The sequence below is a fragment of the Pogona vitticeps genome, chromosome 4 (genome assembly GCF_051106095.1).
Source record: "Pogona vitticeps strain Pit_001003342236 chromosome 4, PviZW2.1, whole genome shotgun sequence".
Taxonomy (NCBI): domain Eukaryota; kingdom Metazoa; phylum Chordata; class Lepidosauria; order Squamata; family Agamidae; genus Pogona; species Pogona vitticeps.
The window spans coordinates 13,617,458-13,642,500 of NC_135786.1; the positions used below are offsets into that span (position 1 = coordinate 13,617,458).

The 25,043-nt window shown below is 42.7% G+C and overlaps 1 protein-coding gene across 24 annotated transcripts in view; it reads right to left on the reverse strand.

Annotated features, from left to right (window-relative positions):
- The window catches only part of PHACTR3 (phosphatase and actin regulator 3), a 262,718-nt gene that overhangs the window by 67,953 nt on the left and 169,722 nt on the right, over positions 1-25,043 (reverse strand). For all 24 annotated transcript variants that reach the window (XM_078392129.1, XM_078392144.1, XM_078392141.1 and 21 more), the window contains one exon: positions 20,944-21,097. In XM_078392129.1, the coding sequence (XP_078248255.1) occupies positions 20,944-21,097 (154 nt within the window). The remainder of the gene's footprint in view (positions 1-20,943; positions 21,098-25,043) is intronic.

The window sequence follows — 25,043 nt, forward strand, 5'->3', positions numbered from 1 at the left end:
GTGCTACTAACCTCAGCTGGCTGTAGACTGAGATAATGTTTTTAGTTTCCCCTCTGTCTGTCTGTCTGTCTGTCTGTCTGTCTGTCTGTCTGTCTGTCTGTCTGTCTGTCTGTCTGTCTGTCTGTCTGTCTGTCTGTCTGTCTGTCTTGTAATGCTCAAATAAGGAGAGTGTCTGTGCTTAGACACCCAAAGGCACCTACACATCCCCACAAGCAGTGGTGTAACATGGAGGGGGGGCTACAGTCCCCCCAGGTGAAAAATTCTTAGGGGCATAGAGGCTGCCCCTCCCGGCGTGCTCCTGCAATCTCTCCTCACGCACCTCTCCCCCCTCCCAGCAGTCCAAATGCAAGCCACCAGGGGCGCTGTGCCTACCCCCACCAGCAAGGACCTTGAGCGGCTCCGTGGATGCTTCATGGCACCACCCCAGGGGCTTCTACTGCCTGCCCCCCACATGGCTTCATAGATTGGGCACATGACCCGCATCCCACAATACTTGCCCCAGGTGCTGGCAACCCACGCTATGCCACTGCCCACAAGCATGCATACACACCACACTCATACAAAGAAAAAATTGTACTCAACTTCTACAAATATATTGCTGTTTTGTATTCCCAACACAGATGCCAAACTAAGGCAGAACACCTGAATCAAAATTGTAACCCTCGGCCGTTAGGCCTACTATGGAATGCCAAGTGCACAATCTTTTTTGGTCTGGCAGAGTGCTCACAAAGGGGGGAGGCTCCTGCTTTACCAGGTCTCAGACAACTGAAACCCCCCCCCCCTCATTCAAGACTGTTTGCACTAACTGCCCTCTCTAGGGCAAAGTGAGTGATGTATGGCTCACAGGCTACATGAAGCACTAGGGGGTCACAACACCCTTGAAGTATCCCCAGCAACCAGGGGTGGATCTACTATGAAACTAATGAAGCTTAACCTTTATGGGCTCTAATCCTGGGGTGTGTGTGCAGAAGTGACTTTAGTCCACATTTTAAAAAATAATGTGGTGACCTGCCATGGAACAACCCCATTGAAGAAGATAGCAGTGGTTATCTAGACCTCATTGCTGGTCTAGAGAACCACTAGGGCCACTATAACAATTCAAGCTTCAGGGCCCCCAAAATGTAAGTCCGCCACTACCAGCAACCCTCAATTGTTTTGTAAAGTGGGGCTGAAAAAGTCCCCTTGCACTCACTGGGCAGGGGGGATATTGAGGGCAGTTTTGTCTATGTTCCCTTCAAAAAAAGACTTTTAATCAAGTCCCTAGAGGATGCCAGGGTTTTTCTTCCCAATAACCCCTTCCAGCACTGTAAGAAAAAGTACCAAGAGTGGGACCTGCAGGTGTAGCATTCCTAGGTGTGTGTGTGGCCCCTGGACTTATAATCATTGCCCAAACCTTAAACCAAGAATCTTGGAACTACAGACACTCAGGATTAACCTGGGAACCATTTGAATGCAGCGTGTGCTCTGCCACTGAGCTGCAACCCCCACCACAAACTTATTCTCTTCTTCTAGCCAACTCAATCATGCAAAAATGAGAGTGATAGAAAAATCGTGTACAGAAGTCAGTGCAAAGCTAAAGCTTCAGTCACCAAATCCATTTTATTTAAGCACATCTCTTGAATAGGCATCAAAATTTCTTGCTTTGAAAAATAGGGTTGCCCCATCAATACAGGCTCCGTGACTTAGAAGTAATATCAGCTCAGAGTTCAGTTTTATGACATATACTGTCAGTTAGGTTGGGAAACAGAAGATGTGTCTCACAACTAAGTTCTGCACATCACGGATGCTAAGGCTGAGCCAAAGTGGCTTACTTAGTCTTGCATTTGTTTCTGTGAATACTGGAAGGTGATGGAGGAAGGACATGATTTTTGACATTCACAAACATACCATATTTTTCAGTGTAGAAGACGCCCCCATGTATAAGACGCCCCTGATTTTTCTAATCCAAAATTAAGAAATCTAAGTGAGGCTTAGCAAGTGCAGAGGAAAAGGGATCGAAGTGCTGCAGGATCACTTTGATCCCTGCTTTCCCCTCCACTTGTTTTTGTCTCCTCAGCTTACTTCCGTGTATAAAACGACCCTCAATTTTTAGTCTAAAGATTTTAGACAAAAGTATAGTCTTATACACTGAAAAATATGGTACGTATTTGCATTATTTCAGATGCTGTCTGATAGGCTCCTTAAGTTCCTGAGATTTTTGAAAACTGGAGATTCTCTTTTCTATTCAGATATATTGTGGGGGTTGGAGATTTGTTTTATAAATATAACTTTTAGTGACTGGATTACAATCATACTGATAGCTGCATTTTAAAGAGCACATGGTAGGTAAACAGACTTGATGTAGGAGAGTTATGACATATATATTAGTGGAAGACTAATATATAAAACTTCTTTGCATATCTATGGTTAGATATCCGTGATGAAGAACTATGTAATTAAAAAGGTCTGAAAGACACTGGACTAACTGATTACCTCATTTTTAAGCTCTTGGTGGCCCTCACCTGATTTACCTGGAATTTACTGTCAACTTTGTCAGTTACCTTATTCTTTGAAATACTGGAGCTGAAAAGAATGAAGAATTTGTTGGAGTTTTGTTTTCAACCTCACGTGTAGTTTGTATGACTGAGAGGGACTTTTCTGGGCTGGTGTGAATAGCTATCTATCCAGCACTAACCAATTGTTCCTTCCAGCCTTTAAATTCAAAGAGAGCCCCACCTCCCTGTTGAGTGCTCTATCCCTCTCTTTCCTTGGTTGGTGGCAGTTGTTTATTGATGTTGATCTGTTCATTTGGCTGTTGAGTATGTGTGCAGTCAAGAAGCAGCACACATGAGTCTATAATTTCAAGCAACTAAGTAAAATATTTTTTTTTAATTCTTTCTCCTACTAATGTCTCAGAGTGAGTTATTGAGACTTTAAGAAAGGGGTGGACTTTGGGGAACTTGTAGCTATTCTCCTCTGTGGATTTTTGTACTTCTGCCATATATCAAAAGCAAATTTTACCAGAAACTTAAAACTCTGCAAGAGACTTTGGCCTTCTAATAGAGTGGAAATTATGTAATATGGCTTCTCTAAGCAGATGATAAATTATGTTTCCTGATGCCTCTTTCTGAGCTTAGGTACTAGTTGTCATTCACTAGGTTACTGGTAGGCAGTCCCTTTACTCTTTGTACAGGGTTAGACATTTGCTACCACAGTAAGTAAAATCCACCAGCGAAGAACCCTTCATCTTCCAAAAGACAACCTGTTCAGAAAAGCTAATGTGAAGTCTGGAAGAGAGCTTAGCTTCCCCTCAGCACTTGCATCATTCCACGCATCTCGCATCATAACTGCCATCTTGGCTCTCATTTTTCCCCTCACATATGACGCTAACAAAAACAGCAGGGCTCCTGAACAGCCTGTCGAGTAAAATGTCTGATCAGCCATCGGCAGAAATCCCCTACCAGTTTCACAACCCACCTCACCGGCAGTGCTTTCTTATCCACCATCATCTGGGAAATGGCAACTTTCCACCCACCTACTCTCCTCGTTTCGACTTCCCATTAATCCCACACAAATTGTGCTGTCTCTTGCACAACAGCAGGCTTAGAATACAAACAGGAGAATGGCATCTGTGTTGGACAGGATCCTATATACACCATCACCAGAAACCCTCTGCACATGTTACGATGAGTCAGGGTACGGATATGGAATTATCCAATGGCATCCATATTTCCAATTGGACGGAAAACAGTCAGTACTGATGGTTCCCCTATTGGACATTGCTTTTTGGGCTTTGGGGACCAATTCACAGTAAGTATAAAACTTCATACTGGCCGGTTGCTGGATGCCATTATCTATGGCTTGGCCAGCTTCAGATTTCACCACCAAAGACCGTACTACAACTTTATCACCCTCTCAAATCCAACTTCTCCTCCTCTTAGAACTGTAGAGCTAGAAGGGACCTTATTGATATCAAGTTCAACCCCTGTCAAAAAGACACAGTGGGGACTCGAACCCCCAACCTCTGGCTGTACAATCAGACACGTAAACCGCTGAGCCAAGTCTCTTCCAGCCCAGCTGTCAGCCAACCCGAGGCAATTTCCTGAGGTGGTGGAGCAGTGGAAGGTGGCAGCAGAGCTGCTAATCACACTTTCTTGCCCCCCCCCACCCATAATATGCACACCTCCAGCAAGGAATGCCCTCTGGCCTCAGATCACTTGCCCACGGGGAGAAGGTTCAGGAGTGTCTGTGGCCCTGCGTCACTCATGGTTGTGGTGGGGAGAGAGAGAGAGTAGAAGGAGGGCAGATGTGTTGTCTGCCCACCTGCATGCCCCAGCCATTCCACGGTCATCTCTGGGAATGATGCCTCAATCATCAACCGATGACTGAAGGTCATCGGGAGGAGGAGGAAGATGGCCAAAAATCAACTAACACAACCAGCCTACTTCTGCTCCTGCCCCCCCCCCGAGTACTGTGGGGATAGTGGCAACATGCCATGTGTGCTGTATATTGGCACAGCTTGGACCCATGCTTACCAACAAGTTACATTTCTGGGACAAAATACAAATTAGACCCTTGACTAGTCAGCCAGAAAATGAAAGTCCTCACAATCATGGGAGAGGGCCTTCTCTGTTGCTGCTCCTAGACTCTGGAACTCCCTCCCACAGGAGGCCAGGCCGGCCCCATCTTTGCCGTCCTTCCAAAAGCAGGCAAAGACCTTTTTTTTTTCAGGCAGGCTTTCCTTTAAATGACTTTTGATCTGAGAGGGTTTTTAAAATGGATTGTTGTGCTCTGTTGTTTTAAATGTGTTTTAGTATTGATTTTATTTACCATTTTAACATATTATTGGTTTGATTCTTTTTAAATATTTGTTTTTAGCTTTTAAACACTGTCTTTTTAATTATGTAAGCCTTTTAAAGGAGAAAGGTGGGATAATTTTTTTAAAAAAAATTAAATTAAAATAAATCAGAGAAACACTCTCAGACAAGAGATCCAGGATTTGCTTCAGAAAGAAGTCACCTAGAAAAGGGTGGACCTTTCAGAACTGAATGCCTATATAAACTGGTCTAGCCACCTGGGTTCAGGTAAAATATGGACGCTAGTGATAGAAATAAGAATTTATCGCTTTCCTTACAGGTGAAGACAAAGAACTACAAAATCGTTCCTCTTCCCCTGCAAAAACAAGAGGTTATTTTGTGTCACGTTTAACAAGAGAACAAGAACGAATTTAGCACAAATTAAGTAAAATTGTGTGAAATAACATTTTAACACAAATAACACAACTTAAGTGAAATGACAAACGATTGCTGCTTTGCTGAATAGATGTTTAAAGACTACATGCATAGGAGATGATGTTTACCTCTATTTTAATAACCAGCCATTACTCTCTGTTTGTGCTGTACATGTGCTTTGGTTCTCAAATGGAAAAGGCGCAGATTTTGCCCATACAGTTTAGAGAGGCTATGAGTCCTTGATAATTAAAATTGTCGATATGTGTTACTATTCAAGAAGTGTCTCAACAGATCAAGATAACTAGATTGACAAGAAGAAAGAATTTATGAAATATTCTTTATCTCCATACTAAATGCAATGTTAGTCTCAACTAGACTAGATTTGTTTTAATAATGGGACTTGCTAGTCACCACTTATATAAGTCCCATTCATTTTAATGGACCTATTCGAGTTGGAAGTAACATTGGTTTCTCATTACATCTAAAATGGGACACTCACAGTTGCTATCTGTTTAAGCTCAAAATTTTCCACTGTCCCCGAGCCTGCCACATTTAGAGTAGAAAGATATCTCCTGATTACTACTACGTATCCTAGAATGAACTTATTGGAATAAGACTTGTTCAACGTAAGCAAGCAAATTCTACACAACCTGAAAATCTTGGTTCAAGACAGTGTAAGAATAAGCCAGCAGATCTTGTGATGAACCCAAAGCAGCTGGGTTGAGATCAGCCCAAGAAGAACTGGGTCGCGGCCAAGTTCGATTTGTAGCAACGTACAATCTCAACTGGAGGGACGTGGTGGCGCTGCAGGCTAAACCGCAGAAGCCTGTGCTGCAGGGCCAGAAGACCAAGCAGTCGTAAGATCGAATCCACGCGACGGAGTGAGCTCCCGTCGCTTGTCCCAGCTCCCGCCAACCTAGCGGTTCGAAAGCATGCAAATGTGAGTAGATAAATAGGGACCACCTTGGTGGGAAGGTAACAGCATTCCGTGTCTAAGTCGCACTGGCCATGCGACCACGGAAGATTGTCTTCGGACAAAAACGCTGGCTCTATGGCTTGGAAACGGGGATGAGCACCGCCCCCTAGAGTCGAACATGACAGGACAAAAATTGTCAAGGGGAACCCTTACCTTTTACATTCTCAACTGGTACCTAGATAACAAGTTGAGATAGACAGACTTTCCAAAGTTTGTCTAAAGCCATGATACTGTTTCTGAAAAAAAAATTATAATCAGAAGAACCCAGCTCACTTTCCTCAACTGATCAGAAAAAAAATGTGCAAAACTGGCCACTGCCCCCCAAGCATTCTCTACCAGCCCCAAACTCCAATACACATCCCCTATACACATGGCCCCACTATAGGCCACACCAGACTTCTCCAGTCTTCACTTCTAATTGCTTCCATTTTTCAGAATATTTCTTTGGGCAGTGGGTGAAGCCAAAGGTGGGAGGAGCACCTTGCCTTAGAGATGGATTTCCACCCAAGGACTTTGGAGAAATCAATTCTCCCATTACTTAGGGGGGAAATGAGTGCAGGAAGCCATAAAAATTCACTATAGGATCCCATTCATGGTTTTTAAAAAACATTTTATTAGTTTTTCAATCTATCTACATTGGTTTGTGCCTGTCAAACATCGTGTTACATGCTTTGCTTACAATTATTTGTTTTTTACATCTCAGTGTCATCCCGGTTGTCCCCCCAAATTCCAGACATCTTTCAGACATTCAAACCATTCATGTACCTATTTTAGTATATAATATGACTATTATCATAATATTACTCTCATAGTGTACAATATTCTCAAGGTCTTCTAATAACATTCTTATTGACAGTGGTTCCAGATCCATGCCCCAGCTTTATATCTAGTTTAGTTTACCTAAAATGAAAACCCACCATATTACATCTTTACCCTGATTAGGGCTCCCTTATTTCAATTTAATTCTCCTTTTCAATATAAAGGATATACCCCTTTACAATTTCCAATGTTAAATATATACATGTTTTTCAACATTAAGGGGCCCCTTCTTGTTTTCCCCTTTTTCATCTTTCTAAGTAATTCCCTCTCTCATTTCTCTTTTTTCACTTTGTGTTTCTGTGTCTCTAAGCATTCTGCCATCTTTCATGCCCTCTGAAACCATTTTGTGCATCTGATTTATGTCCACTAGCTCTTTATGCACTTGGTCTATCTTCAATAGATCTTCCAGGCTATTTTTTGTTAATTTTGCTGATTTTCTCCCCTTGTCTTCCCTTAATACTCTCTTCGGATCCAAGATTGACATTGTTTCTCTTAGGTTTCCCCCATTAATTTGCTCCAGCTCCTCTTTTGATTGGCATACATCATCCGGCACACTCTCATTTCCTTCTTCGTTGTTCCCTGTCGCTTGTTGACTATAGTTCTTCAGATGCTGATTGAATAATTTTGCCTCTTGGTAAGGATCCCATTCATGGTTTTATCAGCCACTAGTCCAACAAACTCCGTTAAAGAAGTGAGAATATACTCTGGGATTTAGGATATTTGGTTTCAGAAATCTTAACCTTTAGTAGCACACTACAAGTCGTCTAAAACACTGGTTCTTAACCTTGTGTTACTCAGGAGTTTTGGACTGCAACTCCCAGAAGCCTTCACCACCAACTGTGCTGGCTGGGGTTTCTGGGAGTTGCAGTTCAAAAACATCCGAGTAACAAAGGTTAAGAACCACTGGTCTAAAACATAAAAAGCCTAGCTCATACCCACTGCTCCTGATGTTAAGCCCATCAAGTCACTTCCAACTTCTGGTGATCCTATGCATTAATCACCTCCACAAAGTTGTTTAATGAACAGCCCTACAAAACAAATGAAAATCTGTGGTTTCTTTCACTGAATCAATCTATCTCGTATGTGGTCTTTTTTCTACTGCTTTCAACTTTACTTAGTATTATTTTTTGGTATGTCTATTCTTCTTATGATGTCCAAAGTATGACCATCTCAGATTGTTCATACTAGCCTCTGGTTCACAAAGCAGAGACTTGATTTGATAGAGAAGTCTAATTTTCGTCTTTCTTGTATGTATAAAGCTGTCATCCAATACCATACCCTGTTTCCCTGAAAATAAGACCTAATCTGAAAATAAGACCTAGTATGATTTTTCAGGATGCTCATAATATAAGCCTCTACTCCAAAAATAAGTCTCAGTTAAGTGAAACCCCACCCTTCACCCTTGTGCAGCAACCAGAAGAAGAGGACATGACTGTATTTGAATAAATGTAGATGGTTGCACATGAAAAAAACATCCCCTGAAAATAAGCCCTAATGTGTTTTTTTTTTGTTTTTTGTTTTATTTTGTTTTTTTTGGGGGGGGGAAACAAAAATTAATATAAGACACTGTCTTATTTTCGGGGAAGCACGGTATTTTGACTGAATCCATTCGCCTTCTTGTCAGCTTTATTCACGGTACAGTTGTCATATCTGTACAGAGTAATTGGGATACCATAGTAGAGATGATCTTGGTCTTTAGTGACATAACCTTGCATTTTAGTACAGTGGTGCCCCGCTAGACGATTACCTCACAAAACGATGAATCCGCATGACAATGAGTTTTTGTGATCATTAGAGCACTTTGCAAAACACATTATTTCCTATGGGCAATTTTCGCTATACGATGTTTCTGACTGTGCTTCGCTAGATGTTTTTTTCCGGACCGATTTTCGCAAGATGACGATTTTGACAGCTAGGTCTGCAACTCGCAAAACGGGTGTTTTCAGGACCGATTTTCGCAAGACAGCAATTTTAACAGCTGATCCGCACTTCACAAAACGATTTTCCTATGGGCAATTTTTGCAAAACAACGACGATTTGTCCCCACTGGAATGCATTAAACAGATTTCAATGCATTCCAATGGGGAACCGCATTTCGCAAGATGATGTTTTCGCAAAACAGCGATTTTCACAGAACGAATTAACATCGTCTTGCGGGGCACCACTGTATTTTGCTAATTTCTTCATGGCTACTCTTTTAAATCTCAGCCTTTTCTGATTTTTCAGCTTAGTCTCCATTCATAACGATGACTGAACCAAGCTCTTGAAAATCTGTAACAATTTCTATTTTTTCATTCTCCAAATTAAAGTTGCATTCATTTTTCTTCTGTTGTCATGATTTTTGTCGTCTTAATGTTCAAACTGTAATGCTCATACCCTTACCGGCAAAAAAACAAATGGGTGCTGTGAAGGCCCCCAGGGCTGCATAGGTAGGGCCCAACATGGCAAGATTGTTCCCACACACCACCTATACAACACAAGAGGACTGTTTGAACTTCTTTGTAAAAGGTTTCTAAATGAGGGTGAGGGTCTGAAGGGACCCAGAAGTGAGGGAGGGCACATTTAGGTCTCTGGGCATGCTTACAACTCAGTGGACATACACCGCCCATCCCTGCTCCAAAAGAAAAGGAAAGGGAATTACTCAAGAAGTTATTTAGAACCATGGATCCATGAAAGAAATATACTGAGAGATGATCCATGTTTTCAATATCTGATAATCTGGAAGGAAGGCTGGATTTTTGCATTGCTTCCTCAATTAGTCTTCAACAATTCTAGCAGACAAACAGTGCGTAGGAGGCATGGTTCATCCCCCCCACTCCCCAAGTCACAGCTAAAATATTCATGTTTGCAGATTTACCCAAATTTAGCCTTGTGATTTAATGAGCAGATTGGTTGTGTTTTTCTGGATGACTTTTTCTTTCATCTAGTATAGAGTGAGCTACACAGCTGAGCCCCCTATGCTTGGCATACGCTTTCTTTAAATGATTTGCAGGACTTCTCTAAATACAGGACATCTTTAGTGGCTGAAAATGAACCATGCAGCAGCAAGTCTGTTAAGGTATAGCTACACATGACGTGCTAGGCATGCATGTGTATGCAAGGAAAAATCTGAATTGCTGATGCCAAAAATATGATCCCACTACTCCACTTGATTTCCATATATTATCTCATATCAGAAGCCCTAACTGGCCCGAATGGTTACACTGGAGTACTGCAGTCAAGACTCTATTCACAACTTGAATTCAAGGGTGACTCAGCCGTACATCCTTCTGAGAATGGAAATTTGAGTACCCAACTTGCGGTGTGTGTGTGTGTGTGTGAGGCCTGCATAATTAAACTGTAAACAGCCCAGAGCACATTTTAAGCTCTATGGGGCCGTATATACCATAAGCAGCACACTTCATTGTCACGTGAGTTTCATCACAGCAGCCTATGAGTGAATGAAGTTCAGTGAGAAAGGTGATTAAGTCTGGAAGAATGCATTCTTAGACTACAGCTCCCAGCCCTCCCCTCCAACCATCATGGTCACAGGGAGCTGTCATAAGAACATAAGAAGAGCCCTGCTGGATCAGGCCGAGAGCCCGTCTAGTCCAGCTTCCTGTATCTCACAGTGGCCCCATCAGATGCCTCTGGGAGCACACGAGACAACTAGATACCTGTCTCCTGATACCCCTCCCCTGCATCTGGCATTTGGAGGGACATTCCTTTTAAGCCTGGAGATTATATATCCCTATCATGGCTTGTCACCTGCGATGGACTTTTCCTCCAGGAATCTGTCCAATCCCCTTTTAAAGGCATCTAGGCCAGATGCCATCACCACATCCTGTGGCAAGGAATTCCACAGACTAATAGCATGCTAGGTAAAGAAATGTTTTCTTTGGTCTATTCTCACTCTCCCAACACTCAATTTTGAATGGCTGTCCCTGGTTCTGGTACTGTGTGAGAGGGGAAACAGCTTCCCTCGATCCACTTTATTTACCCCCTGCGTAATTTTATACATTCAATCATGTCCCCCCTCAGGCACCTTTGCTCTAGACTAAACCCAAACGCTGTAGCCTCTCCTCATAAGGGAGGTGCCTCAGCCCAGTCATCATTTTAGCTGTTCTCTTCTTCACCTTTTACAGTTCCACTATGTCTTTTTTGAGGTGCGGCGACCAGAACTGTACACAATACTCCAGGTGCAGCCTTACCGTCGTTTTGTACAACGGCATTATAATGTTGGATGTTTTATTTTCAGTCCCCTTTTGAATGATCCCTAGCATGGAATTGGCTTTTCTCACTGCTGCCGCACACTGGGTTGACACTTTCATCAAGCCATCATCCTATAAAGCACCTATGACAAGCTCACGGTATCTATAGGTTCAAAAGGACTGAGAGACAACTTAGGTGTTAAACAGCCCAATTTTGTGCAAAAAAAGCATATTTTTGAACAGATTATTTGAATTTCCCCAAACTAAGTAACTGCTGCTAAATTTAAGGATGTGAAGCACTCAGTGGGTTCTTTGCCTCTAACAATTAGCCAGTCCTTTTGGACTTGCTCTACGTGCATTTGAAACAAATACAAAACAGCGAAACAGAATTTTAAAAATGTCACACTAACGATACGCTCTCTGGACAGAACTGCATGTCTAAAGACACGTATAATGCACAGAGAGTTCAAATACCAAGCATGTCCCTACCATTAGAAACAGTGAGCTTCAGGTTGCTTCAGGCAACAGAAACTGAGGAAGGGGGTGCCACAGCATTGGAACAGAACTGTGTGCCACATAACATGCTCAGCTAGCCTGCTGCTTTCCGGAGCAGTGGGGGATGTGACCACATCAGCAGTAGATTCATTTAGCCATCCAGCTGGTTTCTGTACATAGAAGGAGAGAGGCCAACATTTCATCCTTTGTATCAGGATTTGATAAGATTACCCCTACCTGATTTTTAAAAAAAGCATGGACAGGGAGGGGAGAGTGCCATTAGGTGGTGCTACCTCAGAACTAAAAGAACTCTATTTTGCATTCCAATCACCATTTGCAGTCACCCTCAGTGCAAGGGTGCAAACCAGAAAGCCTCTTGTATCCATGGAAGCTCTCCATGTGATCTTGAACACAGACAAATCCGGGTTGTAGCCTGAATACAGGCTGGCCCCATCTTTGCTGTCCTTCTGCAAGCAGGTGAAGACCCTTCTGTTCAGGCAAGCTTTCCCTTATTGACTGGCTGTCTGAGAGGGGTTTTAAATGGATTGTTGTACCTTACTTCTTTGAATTAATTTTTGGTGTTGCTCATTTTTTTAAAACCACCTTTTAGTGTGGTATTTGATCATTTTTTTGTATTTGTATTATTAGCTTTCAGTATTGTCTTTTAATGATGCAAGCCTGGGTCCTTCTTAAAGATGGGGTAAAATATTTTGAATGAATGAATGAATGAATGAATGAATGAATGAATGAATGAATGAATGAATGAATGAATGAATACAGAACTTCCATGATGGCAAAAGTTCTCCACTTCAAACTGTCACTTTCCACTTGAGTAGGCACCAGAAATGATAGGGGGACATGGACCGTGTAGTCCTCCTCATTTTAAGGGTGTATCATGTACTCTCAAAACGGGGGTGGCAGCAGATCCATGATAGAGGGAAACTAACCTGGAAAAAAGGTATTTCAGAATGTCATTCAAGGAGTCTGGATGATCTCATGCCTCAGAATTGCATGATTATAATGAATTCTAAACTGCTAGAGCAGCAATGCTATATTAGACTTGTCAGAAGAAGGAGAAACACACACATACACACTCAAAATGCTGAAATAATTAATGAAACCCAATGTGAAATGAATAATGTATAAAATAAAAATTGACTCTAGCCTTCAAATCTGGAGCAAACATTACGTGCTGCACACAGGAAGACCAAGAGTGGAAATCCTTTCGCTGTCAGACAAATTGGTGATTTTTTTTTTAAAAAGTCTGCTTCTGTTCAAATCAGAGGCCAAAAGCTGAGTGGCTCATCACTTGCCAAAGAACTAAAAGGTCGTTTGTGCCACAAACTGAATGACAGAAACTAAAAGTAGCTTACTTCTCCAATCAACTAATGATATTAATGAAAATTAAATTATAACTGCCTTACTATGGCCTGTCACGGTGGCACCTTCTTCATCGCTGGAAAGTGTCTGGCAGTAGTGCTTGCTTGAAAACAGAGTTTTTTAAAAAAATAAAGAAGATGGCAAAATCAGTTCTTCTTCCCCTCCCTCTCACCTTGCTCCAGGAGAAGCGTTGTGGCTAAGTTGTATTTCTTCTATCTCTTCTCTTATGCCTTGCACATCGCTGAACGCGACAAGGCAGTTACTGACCAAGGCTGAATGGCAAATGGCTCCGTCAGCAAATTATCTGCCTCTTGTACCCCTCAAGCACTTCGTATCCTATCACTCATTCCACTTAGGGGCTCTGCCCACCTAGCCACATCCTTCCTCCTGGCCTAACTCCTCCTCCTCCTCCTCCTTCACCAGGGTTTCTTGACACCACACAGTGCAGTCATGTTCTCTAGAGCAGTGGTCCTCAACCTTGGGCCTCTAACAATTAGCCAGTCCTCTTGGACTTGCTCTACGTGCATTTGAAACAAATACAAAACAGCGAAACAGAATTTTTTTAAAATGTCACACTAACCATACGCTCTCTGGACAGAACTGCATGTCTAAAGACACGTATAATGCACAGAGAGTTCAAATACCAAGCATGTCCCTACCATTAGAAACAGTGAGCTTCAGGTTGCTTCAGGCAACAGAAACTGAGGAAGGGGGTGCCACAGCATTGGAACAGAACTGTGTGCCACATAACATGCTCAGCTAGCCTGCTGCTTTCCGGAGCAGTGGGGGATGTGACCACATCAGCAGTTGATTCATTTGGCCATCCAGCTGGTTTCTGTACATAGAAGCAGAGAGGCCAACATTTCATCCTTTGTATCAGGATTTGATAAGATTACCCCTACCTGATTTTTTAAAAAAGCATGGACAGGGAGGGGAGAGTGCCATTAGGTGGTGCTACCTCAGAATTAAAAGAACTCTATTTTGCATTCCAATCACCATTTGCAGTCACCCTCAGTGCAAGGGTGCAACCAGAAAGCCTCTTGTATCCATGGAAGCTCTCCATGTGATCTTGAACACAGACAAATCCAGGTTGTAGCCTGAATACAGGCTGGCCCCATCTTTGCTGTCCTTCTGCAAGCAGGTGAAGACCCTTCTGTTCAGGCAAGCTTTCCCTTATTGACTGGCTGTCTGAGAGGGGTTTTAAATGGATTGTTGTACCTTACTTCTTTGAATTAATTTTTGGTGTTGCTCATTTTTTTAAAACCACCTTTTAGTGTGGTATTTGATCATTTTTTTTGTATTTGTATACTTACTATTTTTAGGTTTCAGTATTGTCTTTTAATGATGCAAGCCTAGGTCCTTCTTAAAGATGGGGTAAAAAATATTTTGAATGAATGAATGAATGAATGAATGAATGAATACAGAACTTCCATGATGGCAAAAGTTCTCCACTTCAAACTGTCACTTTCCACTTGAGTAGGCACCAGAAATGATAGGGGGACATGGACCGTGTAGTCCTCCTCATTTTAAGGGTGTATCATGTACTCTCAAAACGGGGGTGGCAGCAGATCCATGATAGAGGGAAACTAACCTGGAAAAAAGGTATTTCAGAATGTCATTCAAGGAGTCTGGATGATCTCATGCCTCAGAATTGCATGATTATAATGAATTCTAAACTGCTAGAGCAGCAATGCTATATTAGACTTGTCAGAAGAAGGAGAAACACACACATACACACTCAAAATGCTGAAATAATTAATGAAACCCAATGTGAAATGAATAATGTATAAAATAAAAATTGACTCTAGCCTTCAAATCTGGAGCAAACATTACGTGCTGCACACAGGAAGACCAAGAGTGGAAATCCTTTCGCTGTCAGACAAATTGGTGATTTTTTTTTAAAAAAAGTCTGCTTCTGTTCAAATCAGAGGCCAAAAGCTGAGTGGCTCATCACTTGCCAAAGAACTAAAAGGTCGTTTGTGCCACAAACTGAATGACAGAAACTAAAAGTAGCTTACTTCTCCAATCAACTAATGATATTAATGAAAATTAAATTATAACTGCCTTACTATGGCCTGTCACGGTGGCACCTTCTTCATCGCTGGAAAGTGTCTGGCAGTAGTGCTTGCTTGAAAACAGAGTTTTTTAAAAAAATAAATAAAGAAGATCGCAAAATTAGTTCTTCTTCCCCTCCCTCTCACCTTGCTCCAGGAGAAGCGTTGTGGCTAAGTTGTATTTCTTCTATCTCTTCTCTTATGCCTTGCACATCGCTGAACGCGACAAGGCAGTTACTGACCAAGGCTGAATGGCAAATGGCTCCGTCAGCAAATTATCTGCCTCTTGTACCCCTCAAGCACTTCGTATCCTATCACTCATTCCACTTAGGGGCTCTGCCCACCTAGCCACATCCTTCCTCCTGGCCTAACTCCTCCTCCTCCTCCTCCTTCACCAGGGTTTCTTGACACCACACAGTGCAGTCATGTTCTCTAGAGCAGTGGTCCTCAACCTTGGGCCTCCAGATGTTCCTGGACTTCAACTCCCAGAAATCCTGGCCAGCAGAGGTGGTGGAGAAGGCTTCTGGGAGTTGCAGTCCAAGAACATCTGGAGGCCAAAGGTTGGGGACCACTGCTCTAGAGTAGTGGTCTCCAGCCTTGGGCCTCCAGATGATCTTGGACTTCAAATCCCAGAAATCCTGGCCAGCAGAGGTGGTGTGAAGGCTTCTGGGAGTTGTAGTCCAAGAATATCTGGAGGCCCAAGGTTGGGGACCACTGCTCTAGGCATTCATTCTCAACCTCGGATATATGGCTCCCTGGGAAGCCCTGACACATTTGAAGGGGGGCACAGTCTGGAAACAATTCTTCACAAAGCACCTTGAAAAGTTTGTTGTGCAACTTTAGGATGCACTAACAGAAGTATAGTCTACAAATCCTGCGAGGTACTAGTTCCCTTCTATTCAGCACTGGTTAGAACACATCTAGTGTACTGTGCCCAGTTATAAGGGCCATTTCCAAACAATTTGAAGTCTATCATTCTACAGTGAAAAAGATTATTCACAAGTGGAAAACATTCAAGACAGTTGCCAGTCTTCCCAGGAGTGGATGTGCAAGCAAACTCACCCAAAATCAAACTGTGCAATGCTCAGGGAAAATGAAAAAACAAACAAACCAGAAATTACATCTCAGATCCTCAACTAGCATCTTAAGTGTAAAGTTCATGACAGTATAACCGGAAAAAAAACTGAGCGAGTATGATTTGTTTGGAAGCATTGTAAGGAGAAAGCTTCTTCTCTCTAAAAAAAATGGCAGCATGGCTTGGTTTGTAAAGTTGCATCTGGACAAACCACAAGACTTCTGGAACAATGTCTTTTGGACAGACAGAGTAAAGAAGAGTGGTCCAAAAAGTGGATATGTTTGGCCATAATGCACAGTGCCATGTTTGGCAAAAACCAAACGTAATGTATCAGCTTCATATCAGCTGTCAAGCACAGGGGTGAACGATTTGGACTTTTTTTTGAAGCCACAAGACCTGGGCACCTTGCAGTCACTGAGCTGACCATGAACTCCTCTGTATACCAAAGTAAACTACAGTATAGTCAAATGTGAGACCATTTGTCCAACAGCTAAAGATTGGCTGAAACTGGGTCATGCAACAGGACAATGATCTCAAACGCACCAGCAAATCTACAACAGTATGGCTGAAAAAGAAAAGCATCTAGGTGTTGCAATGGCCAGTCAAAGTCCAGACCCCAACCCACGTAAAATGCTGAGGCTAAGAGAGCTGTGCATAAACAAATGTCTGGAAACCCTCAATGAACGGAAGCAACATTGTAAAGAAGAGTGGGCCAAACTTCCTCCACAATGATATGAGATACTGATAAAGTCATACAGAAAACAATTACTTAAAGTTATAGCTGCTAAAGGTGATTCTATGAGCTATTGAATCATCAAGTGTACTTCGTTTTTCACACACTGCTTTTCCAATTTGGCTTTATTTTCACACATGGCTTCTTCATTCTGGCTTTATTTTTGTTAAATAAATCATGGCAGGATGTAATAGGTCATGTGTTGTTGTTGTTCATCTGAGGTTGTATTTACCTAATTTTCAGACCTGCTAAGGACCAGAAGATTTTTTTTTATTATGTAAGATAAAGGTTCCCCTTGACATTTTCTGTCCAGTCGTGTCTAACTTTAGGGGTGGCGCTCATCCCGCTTTTCAAGCCGTAGAGCCAGTGCCTGTCCGAAGACAGTTTTCCGTTGTCACGTGGCCAGCGTGACTAGGGAAGACTGTTTTACCTTCCCACTGAGATGGTACCTATTTATCTACTCGCATTTACATGCTTTTGAACTGCTAGGTTGGCGAGGAGCTGGGACAAAGTGACAGGAGCTCACTCCGTTGCATGGATTCAATCTTACGACTGCAGGTCTTCTGAAGCACAGGCTTCTGCGGTTTAGCCCACAGCACCACGTACTGATACGTAAAACCATAGAATTCAGAGGGTGTGTTTTCTTTTTCCCATGCCTGTATGTTTCTTTCATATTCTGTTTATGGCCATGGCAAAAAAAAAGAGGTTAAGAATGGCTGTTCTAGAGAGCCCCTCTAGAGGTGGGCATCTGTTGCACCTTTTCTTTACTAACAACACCTGAAACCTCATAAAGAACAGTCCAAATTATAGGAGCTTTACAAATGCTATCTTTCTTTCTCCACCCGTCATGAATGGTGCAAGCAGCAGAAGACTCTTTCTTTAAGTCAGGACATTGCCCATTGTCATTGACAAACCACAAGAAGTAGTATTTCCCCATGTATTCTCGAAGGCTTTCACAGCTGGGATCTGATGGTTGTTGTGGGTTTTTCGGGCTCTTTGGCCCCGTGTTCTGAAGGTTGTTCTTCCTAACGTTTTGCCAGTCTCTGTGGCCGGCATTTTCAGAGGACTGGAGTAGGAACTCTGCCCATGCTCTGTCCTCTAAAGATGCTGGCCACAGAGACTGGCGAAATGTCAGGAAGAACAGCCTTCAGAACACGGCCAAAGAGCCCAAAAATATTTCCCCATGCTTCCCAGCTTAACAGTTTAAGCAAGGACTCACCGGGAATGATATTCCCCAGGCTGTCGGAAGGGCAACAAAGAAATATCTGGGCTCGTAGTCTCTTCTGATAACAGATCGTGCAAAGGTGGGCTACAACAGAAGCCTTAAAATGAGAAAGAGATGAGACGTTGGGAGGCTTTGGGACCAGAGAAATTTCCAAGCCCCATTTTGTTCCCAGTGACATCACCAAAACGTAACAGGCATCAGCATTGCCTCAAAATAGAACAATGGTTAAATTAGTTCATTCACGCCGAACCTGAACTCTTTTGAAGTCATTTCCAAACTGAGCCAGGGAAGATCTCACCCTCCACTCACTCCATGTTAGTACACAGAAGACAAAGCTTCTCTTTGTTTATTTATAACCAAGTGTGAGCATACTAAAGAAAGGAGAAGTGAGTTAAAATTAGATCAGTGCAGCAGACAGTCTTACAGATGGCGAGAAGACAAGTTTAGATGCAACGTGTTGCTTTTCTTGGTTGAGACCAGGTTCACAGCCATTCAGTGAGAACTTGAAATTTTGTTCATGCCAAGGAAAGTATTCTTAATTATAGATAAACTTCCTACCAGTTGCAGAACTCAGTGGACACTGGTCACTGAGAACAAATGCAATTACAGGTTTTCTTTTTCACTCATCTGAGCATAGGTTCAAAGCATTTGAGGCAAAAGACTGCCTCAAGTCATTCTGGGAAGAGTTTGGTCCATGCTTGCTTCAATGTATTTGCCTGTAATTATCTCCATCACAGCTTCTCTCTGTTCTGACCCACATTTTCTTCTACCCAAGAGTTCCTAGGTCATGGTGACAGTAAATATGCTTAAATTCAATAAAACTCCCCTCTCCACCACTTCAAAACAGCATGAAACAGATGGAGAATAAGCTCTCACAGCATCTTTGCAGGATCTGCTTTCAAGAACTTTTTGTGTAGAATCAGGTTTCTGGAACACGCACATGTCAGGAACACCCACACAGTTCTTAGGGTCACACACACACACACACATACACTGCTTACCCAATGCTGTGTATGAATGTAAAACAACCACATATAAAAGATAGAGATTAACAACACTGGACAATTATCTCAAGCAAAATGCTTTCCAATGGGAGCAGGCTTAAATAATCACCACATAAGATGATACTAAGTGCCTGCATGCACCAATCCAGCTAACCTAAATAGGCTGTGTCTGCATTGCTGTTCTGGTTCGATTCCCTTTCATCCTTTCTCCATCTTTTTTCCCCACTAGAACTCCATCTCTCTTTCCTTCCTCATCCACTCCTTTGTTGCTGTTTTTGCCTCTGTCTTCTTTGAAAAAAACTTATCTTTCTCAGTTTCCAACCACCAGGGGTCTACTTTCTTGTCTACCTTTCCCAATAAGTTTTTGTTTCCCAAATTCAGCCCTTTTTGCCTTCAACTGACCCTTATAATATTCTGCTTCCTTGGCTGACCACGTTTCCTACCTTTGTTGAACTTTTAGCCTCCTAACTCACAGACATGTATACATGCACACACACACACACACACACACACACACACACACATCACCACAGATGCTCCCATTCCAGTCTGAGAAAGAAAAAAAGTCTGAGAACCCAGTAATAGCACCTAGGATCACAAAACAGGGCTTAGTCATTCCTGTCTGAACCAAGAGGCCTATGGCCACCACGACAGTAGTTAACCAACTAGTCAAGACTTCCATAGAGCTGGATTTACCACTTTAGAAAATATATGAAGAAGCTAAAGAAAATCACAGACATATGGGGATGTTATGCCCCTCTGAGTTGTCACAAGACCTCATGTCAGGAATGGAACCAAGGGTAACATTAAAACACCAAAGAAGCACTAAAACTGAGCACTGTAGTTGCAGAAAAGATCTGAGACTTGCTTCAGAGATCTACACATTTTGATTCTTGCTGGCTGTTCTTCATTAACACCTGGTTTTTAATTGCTTGAGTACAGCTTCATTCTCCCCTAGCTTTGCTACCCACATTTTTTGAATTTCTCACCCCCTTTCACACAAGCTCATCCAACTTTCATCCCCTTCCCCACCCCCACCAACAAACTTGAGCCATCTTGATGTAGCTTCTTGGCTGACATTGTCCCTTGGTTATTTGGTCAAAGACAAGAGAAATCTTTTTTACAACCAGTACTATACCTCTGGGGAACCTGGGCAGCTTCCAGAGAAGAAAATCCAAACTGGCCAATTAAGGGCCCAATGTACCCTGGTCAACTGGTTGATTTTGGCGAGGCTGTGTTAGCTTACGATTTGCATAGAAATACAATTCGGGGTCTGGAGCAGCCTGGCTGTTTGGGTATATTTCTAGAAAAGAAGAGCTAGAAAAAGCTGGAGGGGACACAAGTTGACAGTTTGGCAGTTCATGGCGGTTCATCCTTTGGACAAACAGGTCTTCCTAGCCGTGACTCCTCCAGTGGGCACCAACTCAGATGCAGTGCCCAGAGGAGGCTGAGCAGGAAATCTGGGGTTCTGCCTCTAAGTGGGCATCCACCTGAGGAGGTGGGGCTGAGAACTGCCAAACACTTGTTTGTCCAAAGGATGAACCTGCATGAACTACCAAACTATCAGTTGTTGCCCATCTCTAGTTAGATTTCCTACCACCCAACAAAGGGGACTTCCATTGAAGCTTTGGCAACTCAACTCAATGGAAAGCAGACCAGGTCAATGACTGCTGAGAATGTTTGGTACACAGTACAGTTGGACAACACACCAGGGTCCCCCCCAAGGCAAAGTGTGGAACAGGATATTCTACCATCAGCATTCTTTCTCTGAGCTAAACTTACTTGGATAGTTTCATCTCAATTTGCTGCCGGATTTCCTGTCTCTCTTCATCGGTCCTTCTGGGGAAAATATTCCTATCTTCGAGCTCCTGTTTGCTCGGCCTGTTCCGCAATTTCACTGCCAGCAGCTCTTTCTTGCATTTTCTTGGCAACGTACCTGGAATACATATTGAAAAACAACGCGGACGTGTCAGAAAGGCTGTTCCTAAAATAGGCAAAGGGACATCCTTTCTTCAATCCAGTTCTTTTGTGAATCAGAAGTGCAAAAGATAGATTGTACCAGGAATCTTCCCTGGGCAGGACATGAGGACTTTCATCTGAGGGCAGCAAATGGCTGGATGAAGAGTACCCAAGGAGGACAAAAGGGAATACACCAGTGGTGTAATGGAAGAAGGGCTTGTGGGGTTGAACTGGTGGGACTTGTCGACTGGTGGAACAGAGAGGGAGACATTCCCAGCCAACAACATATACTTGTGAACCATTCTCCTTGCAAAGCAAAGAATTTGGGGACGCGGTGGCGCTGAAGGGGACATGGTGGTGCTGTGGGTTAAACCGCTGAAGCCTCTGTGCTGCAAGAACAGAAGACCTGCAGTCGTAAGATCGAATCCACATGACGGAGTGAGCCCCCGTCGCTTGTCCCAGCTCCCGCCAACCTAGCAGCTCGAAAGCATGCAAAATGCAAAAATGCTAGTAGATAACTAGGTACCACCTTGGTATAAATAGGTACCACCGCGTCTAGTCATGCTGGTCACGTGCTGCAGACCAACGCTAGCTCTATGCGTTGGAAACGGAGATGAGCACTGCCCCCTAGAGTCGGACACAACTGGACAATATTGTCAAGGGGAACCTTTACCTTTTACCTTTACCTTGGCCCCAAAAAGGGGCTATCAACTACAGTGAAATAGCAAAATGACAATCATCCTCATCTTCATCTCTGCATCCACCATCACCTGCTACAGCAGCAGAACTTTCAAGAATGGAAAATTTGGCCCCTAAACCTGAAACATCTTCATCTCTAGATTATTGAGAAAGAAACAGGAAGCCAACAAAGGGATATTGCAGAGGTAAAAGAGGAAATGATGTCTATTTTAATTTGTTTCAAATAAATAAACTTATAACAATAACAGTAATAATCCTAGAACTGCAGGGCTGGCAGCAATCCAGTGGATCAAATCCATCCTCTGCCTAGGAGACACAGTGAGGAATCACACTCCCAACCTCTGGATCCATAACCAGATACTTAAACCACTGAGCTATCCAGCAGTCGATTTGCAAAATTATTGATATGTCTGTGCATTTTTATACCAAAACTGCTTATATCATTGTTGCTTTTGTTACTGTTGTCACTGTTATAACATAATGTGGTTATGGCATCCATTTTAAAAACTCTTATTATTTCTGAAACTAAACTAAATGAAAGCCTGCTAGAGGTTTCCTATCAGGTCAGACCAATCTTGTGCCCACCGCACCACGTGTTCTGAAATTCTATTTAAAGTTTTCTCACCTAGAGCTCAATGAATGCAGTGCCACCTTGTGACCAGAATAAGAAACGAATCTCCCTCTGTAAATGACCACAAGGTGCAATGTAGAGGGGAAGTAACAGTAACTGTGATATGTCTAAGACATTGTGCAGATATCCTTATCTCCTTTCTCAACTCCGCATCTTAATTAATTAGACCTGGGGCCTCTTTGTTGCCATTGTCAACAAAATCCTGTGAGCACTATAAAGGAGATTATTATTCACACTTCTCACTGATTAGGGTTCTCAGAGACATCCCTCCATTTCCACATTTAGTCCAGTCGTGTCCGACTCGAGGGGGCAGTGATCATCCCCCGTTTCCAAGCCGTAGAACTGCCGTTTTTGTCCGAAGACAGTTTCCGTGGTCACGTGGCCAGCGTGACTAGACACGGAACGCTGTGACCTTCCCACCATGGTGGTACCTATTTATCTACAGTACTTGCATTTGCATGCTTTCGAATGGCTAGGTTGGCAGGAGCTGGGACAAGCAACAGGAGCTCACTCTGTGGCGTGGATTCGATCTGACGACTGCTGGTCTTCTGACCCTGCAGCACAGAGGCTTCTGCGGTTTAACCTGCAGCACCACCACGTTGCCTTCCCCTGTGGACGTTATGACCCTGTGCATAAATATTCATAAACTAGGATTCGAGAAGGGCATGGACCCTGGTTTGGCGGTTCGTGTCGGTTCATCCATTGGTCCAACTGGTGTTCCATGTTTCTGAGCCCTAACCCAGTGGAGGCAGGGCAGGGAAGCTGAGGTACTGCCTCTGAGTGGATGCCCATTGGAGGAGGTGGGGCTAAGAACCGCAGAACACCTGTTGGGCCAACAGATGAACTGGCATGAACCAATCTCTAAGGAGGCATGTGCATGCAGACGCAACTCACTTAACAAATAAAGATGTATTTCGGATTGAGTTCCTGGATCGACAGCATTCCAGAGTTCTGAAGGCCAAAGCCTACTAAAGTCTCAGCTCTTCTGATGTCAGACTTTCGTGACGCCACAAGCCTTCGATAATAACCACCAATATCTTGTGTGTGAGAGAAATAGACAGTGTAGAAACCCAAAGAGAAATTTGATACCCAATCGAGGAATCTCAGCAGTAACAGCAGCAACTATATTAAAAACAGCTCTGTATTATGCAAAGTAATGGCTGAATTCCTGTCGGTGTACATTTACACCATGTGTCATGGGTCAGATTATGTGGTTTAAATCATGTGCCGAAGATGGGATATGTAGTTGTGAACAATGTAAAATGGATTCCATATTGGTTCTATGTAGAAATGATTTTGTATATGGAGAGTGTAGTTCCAGAGGGCTGTGGGAATGTTTTTCTTTTAGGCCAGGACAAGCCAATACAAGGTAGGAAGACCAGACACTTGTTGTGGCATAGAGGCGATGGACTGAGAAAAACGACACCTGTTTCTCATGAGAAGAGAAGGAGGGGATTGCTTCTCTAACCTTAGGCCATGATTGGATGACAGCTTGAGAGACGGAGGAGAAGGGGGTTCCAAGAAGATTGAAAAGGAACTTTTACTATATGCAGAGATCCTTCTTTTGTTCTACATTTTTGTTCTATCTTTTTCCAGCATAGATTTTTCTAGGTCTTTTTGCCTGCTGCTCTGTGCAGGTGAAGGACTGGGGAAAATGTAGGGAGTAAAGGAAGAAACAAAGGGGGTCTTTAAGCCTTTTGCCTACCCTAAGGAAGCTTTTAGTGATTTTCAGAGATTTTTAGAGCTATTGTAATTAAAATTGGTTTATTTGTATTTTGTAACAAGCCTTGAAATCACTAATTTGCTATGCTTTTGCAGCAAACTGACTTTATTCTGTAAATCTATATTTTTTTCATTAAAAATAATAATTATAAAATCTTTTGGTCTCTTGAACAGTGAAGCTATCATAGCTATATCCTGAGGGGGAAGCAAGGCCACATTAAGCTACTGAGTCCTACCTTACTGGGCTAAGTAGATCTTAGGACTACAAAACTCATGCGTAACTTCCTACTGATCTTTCCTAAGGTTGAGCAAGTATCTTTTAGGGCAGACTTGTAAGAAGAAGTTTGTTGTACCAGCTGAGGTCATCCAGGACTCAACCCAGCTGCATAGGGGTGCTCAGACTTCCAATTACTCTCTGTCCGACCGGTCAAGTTCTCCTTCACAGGAAACTGGTTGTGACATCATGCAATCTGGATGATATCATCCTGTGATAGAAATCTTAAATTAACCTAGTTTTAAACCATATATGATAAGAGATAAGATAATTTCTGCATGTATTACTTGAAAGTAAGGAAAAAGAGTAACAGATGAGAAAGGGAAGGTGGTCATATCCCCTTAGGACCTTCATGACACAGTGGTTCAACTGCAGCATTGCAGTAAAAATCTGTTTTTGGAATTATTCCAATGTGTGAATTATGATACATTTTGCAAAATTGCTCTTCAGACTTTTGAAGTTCTCTATTCTTGTACAGTTATATACCTTTCTCTGTTATTTTTGTATTAAAGGGTTTTGAAAAATATAATACTGTAGTCTGAAGCTTTAAATGAGAAAGTGACTTCAATTTGAACCATAAAAGAGTAGAGGCCAGAA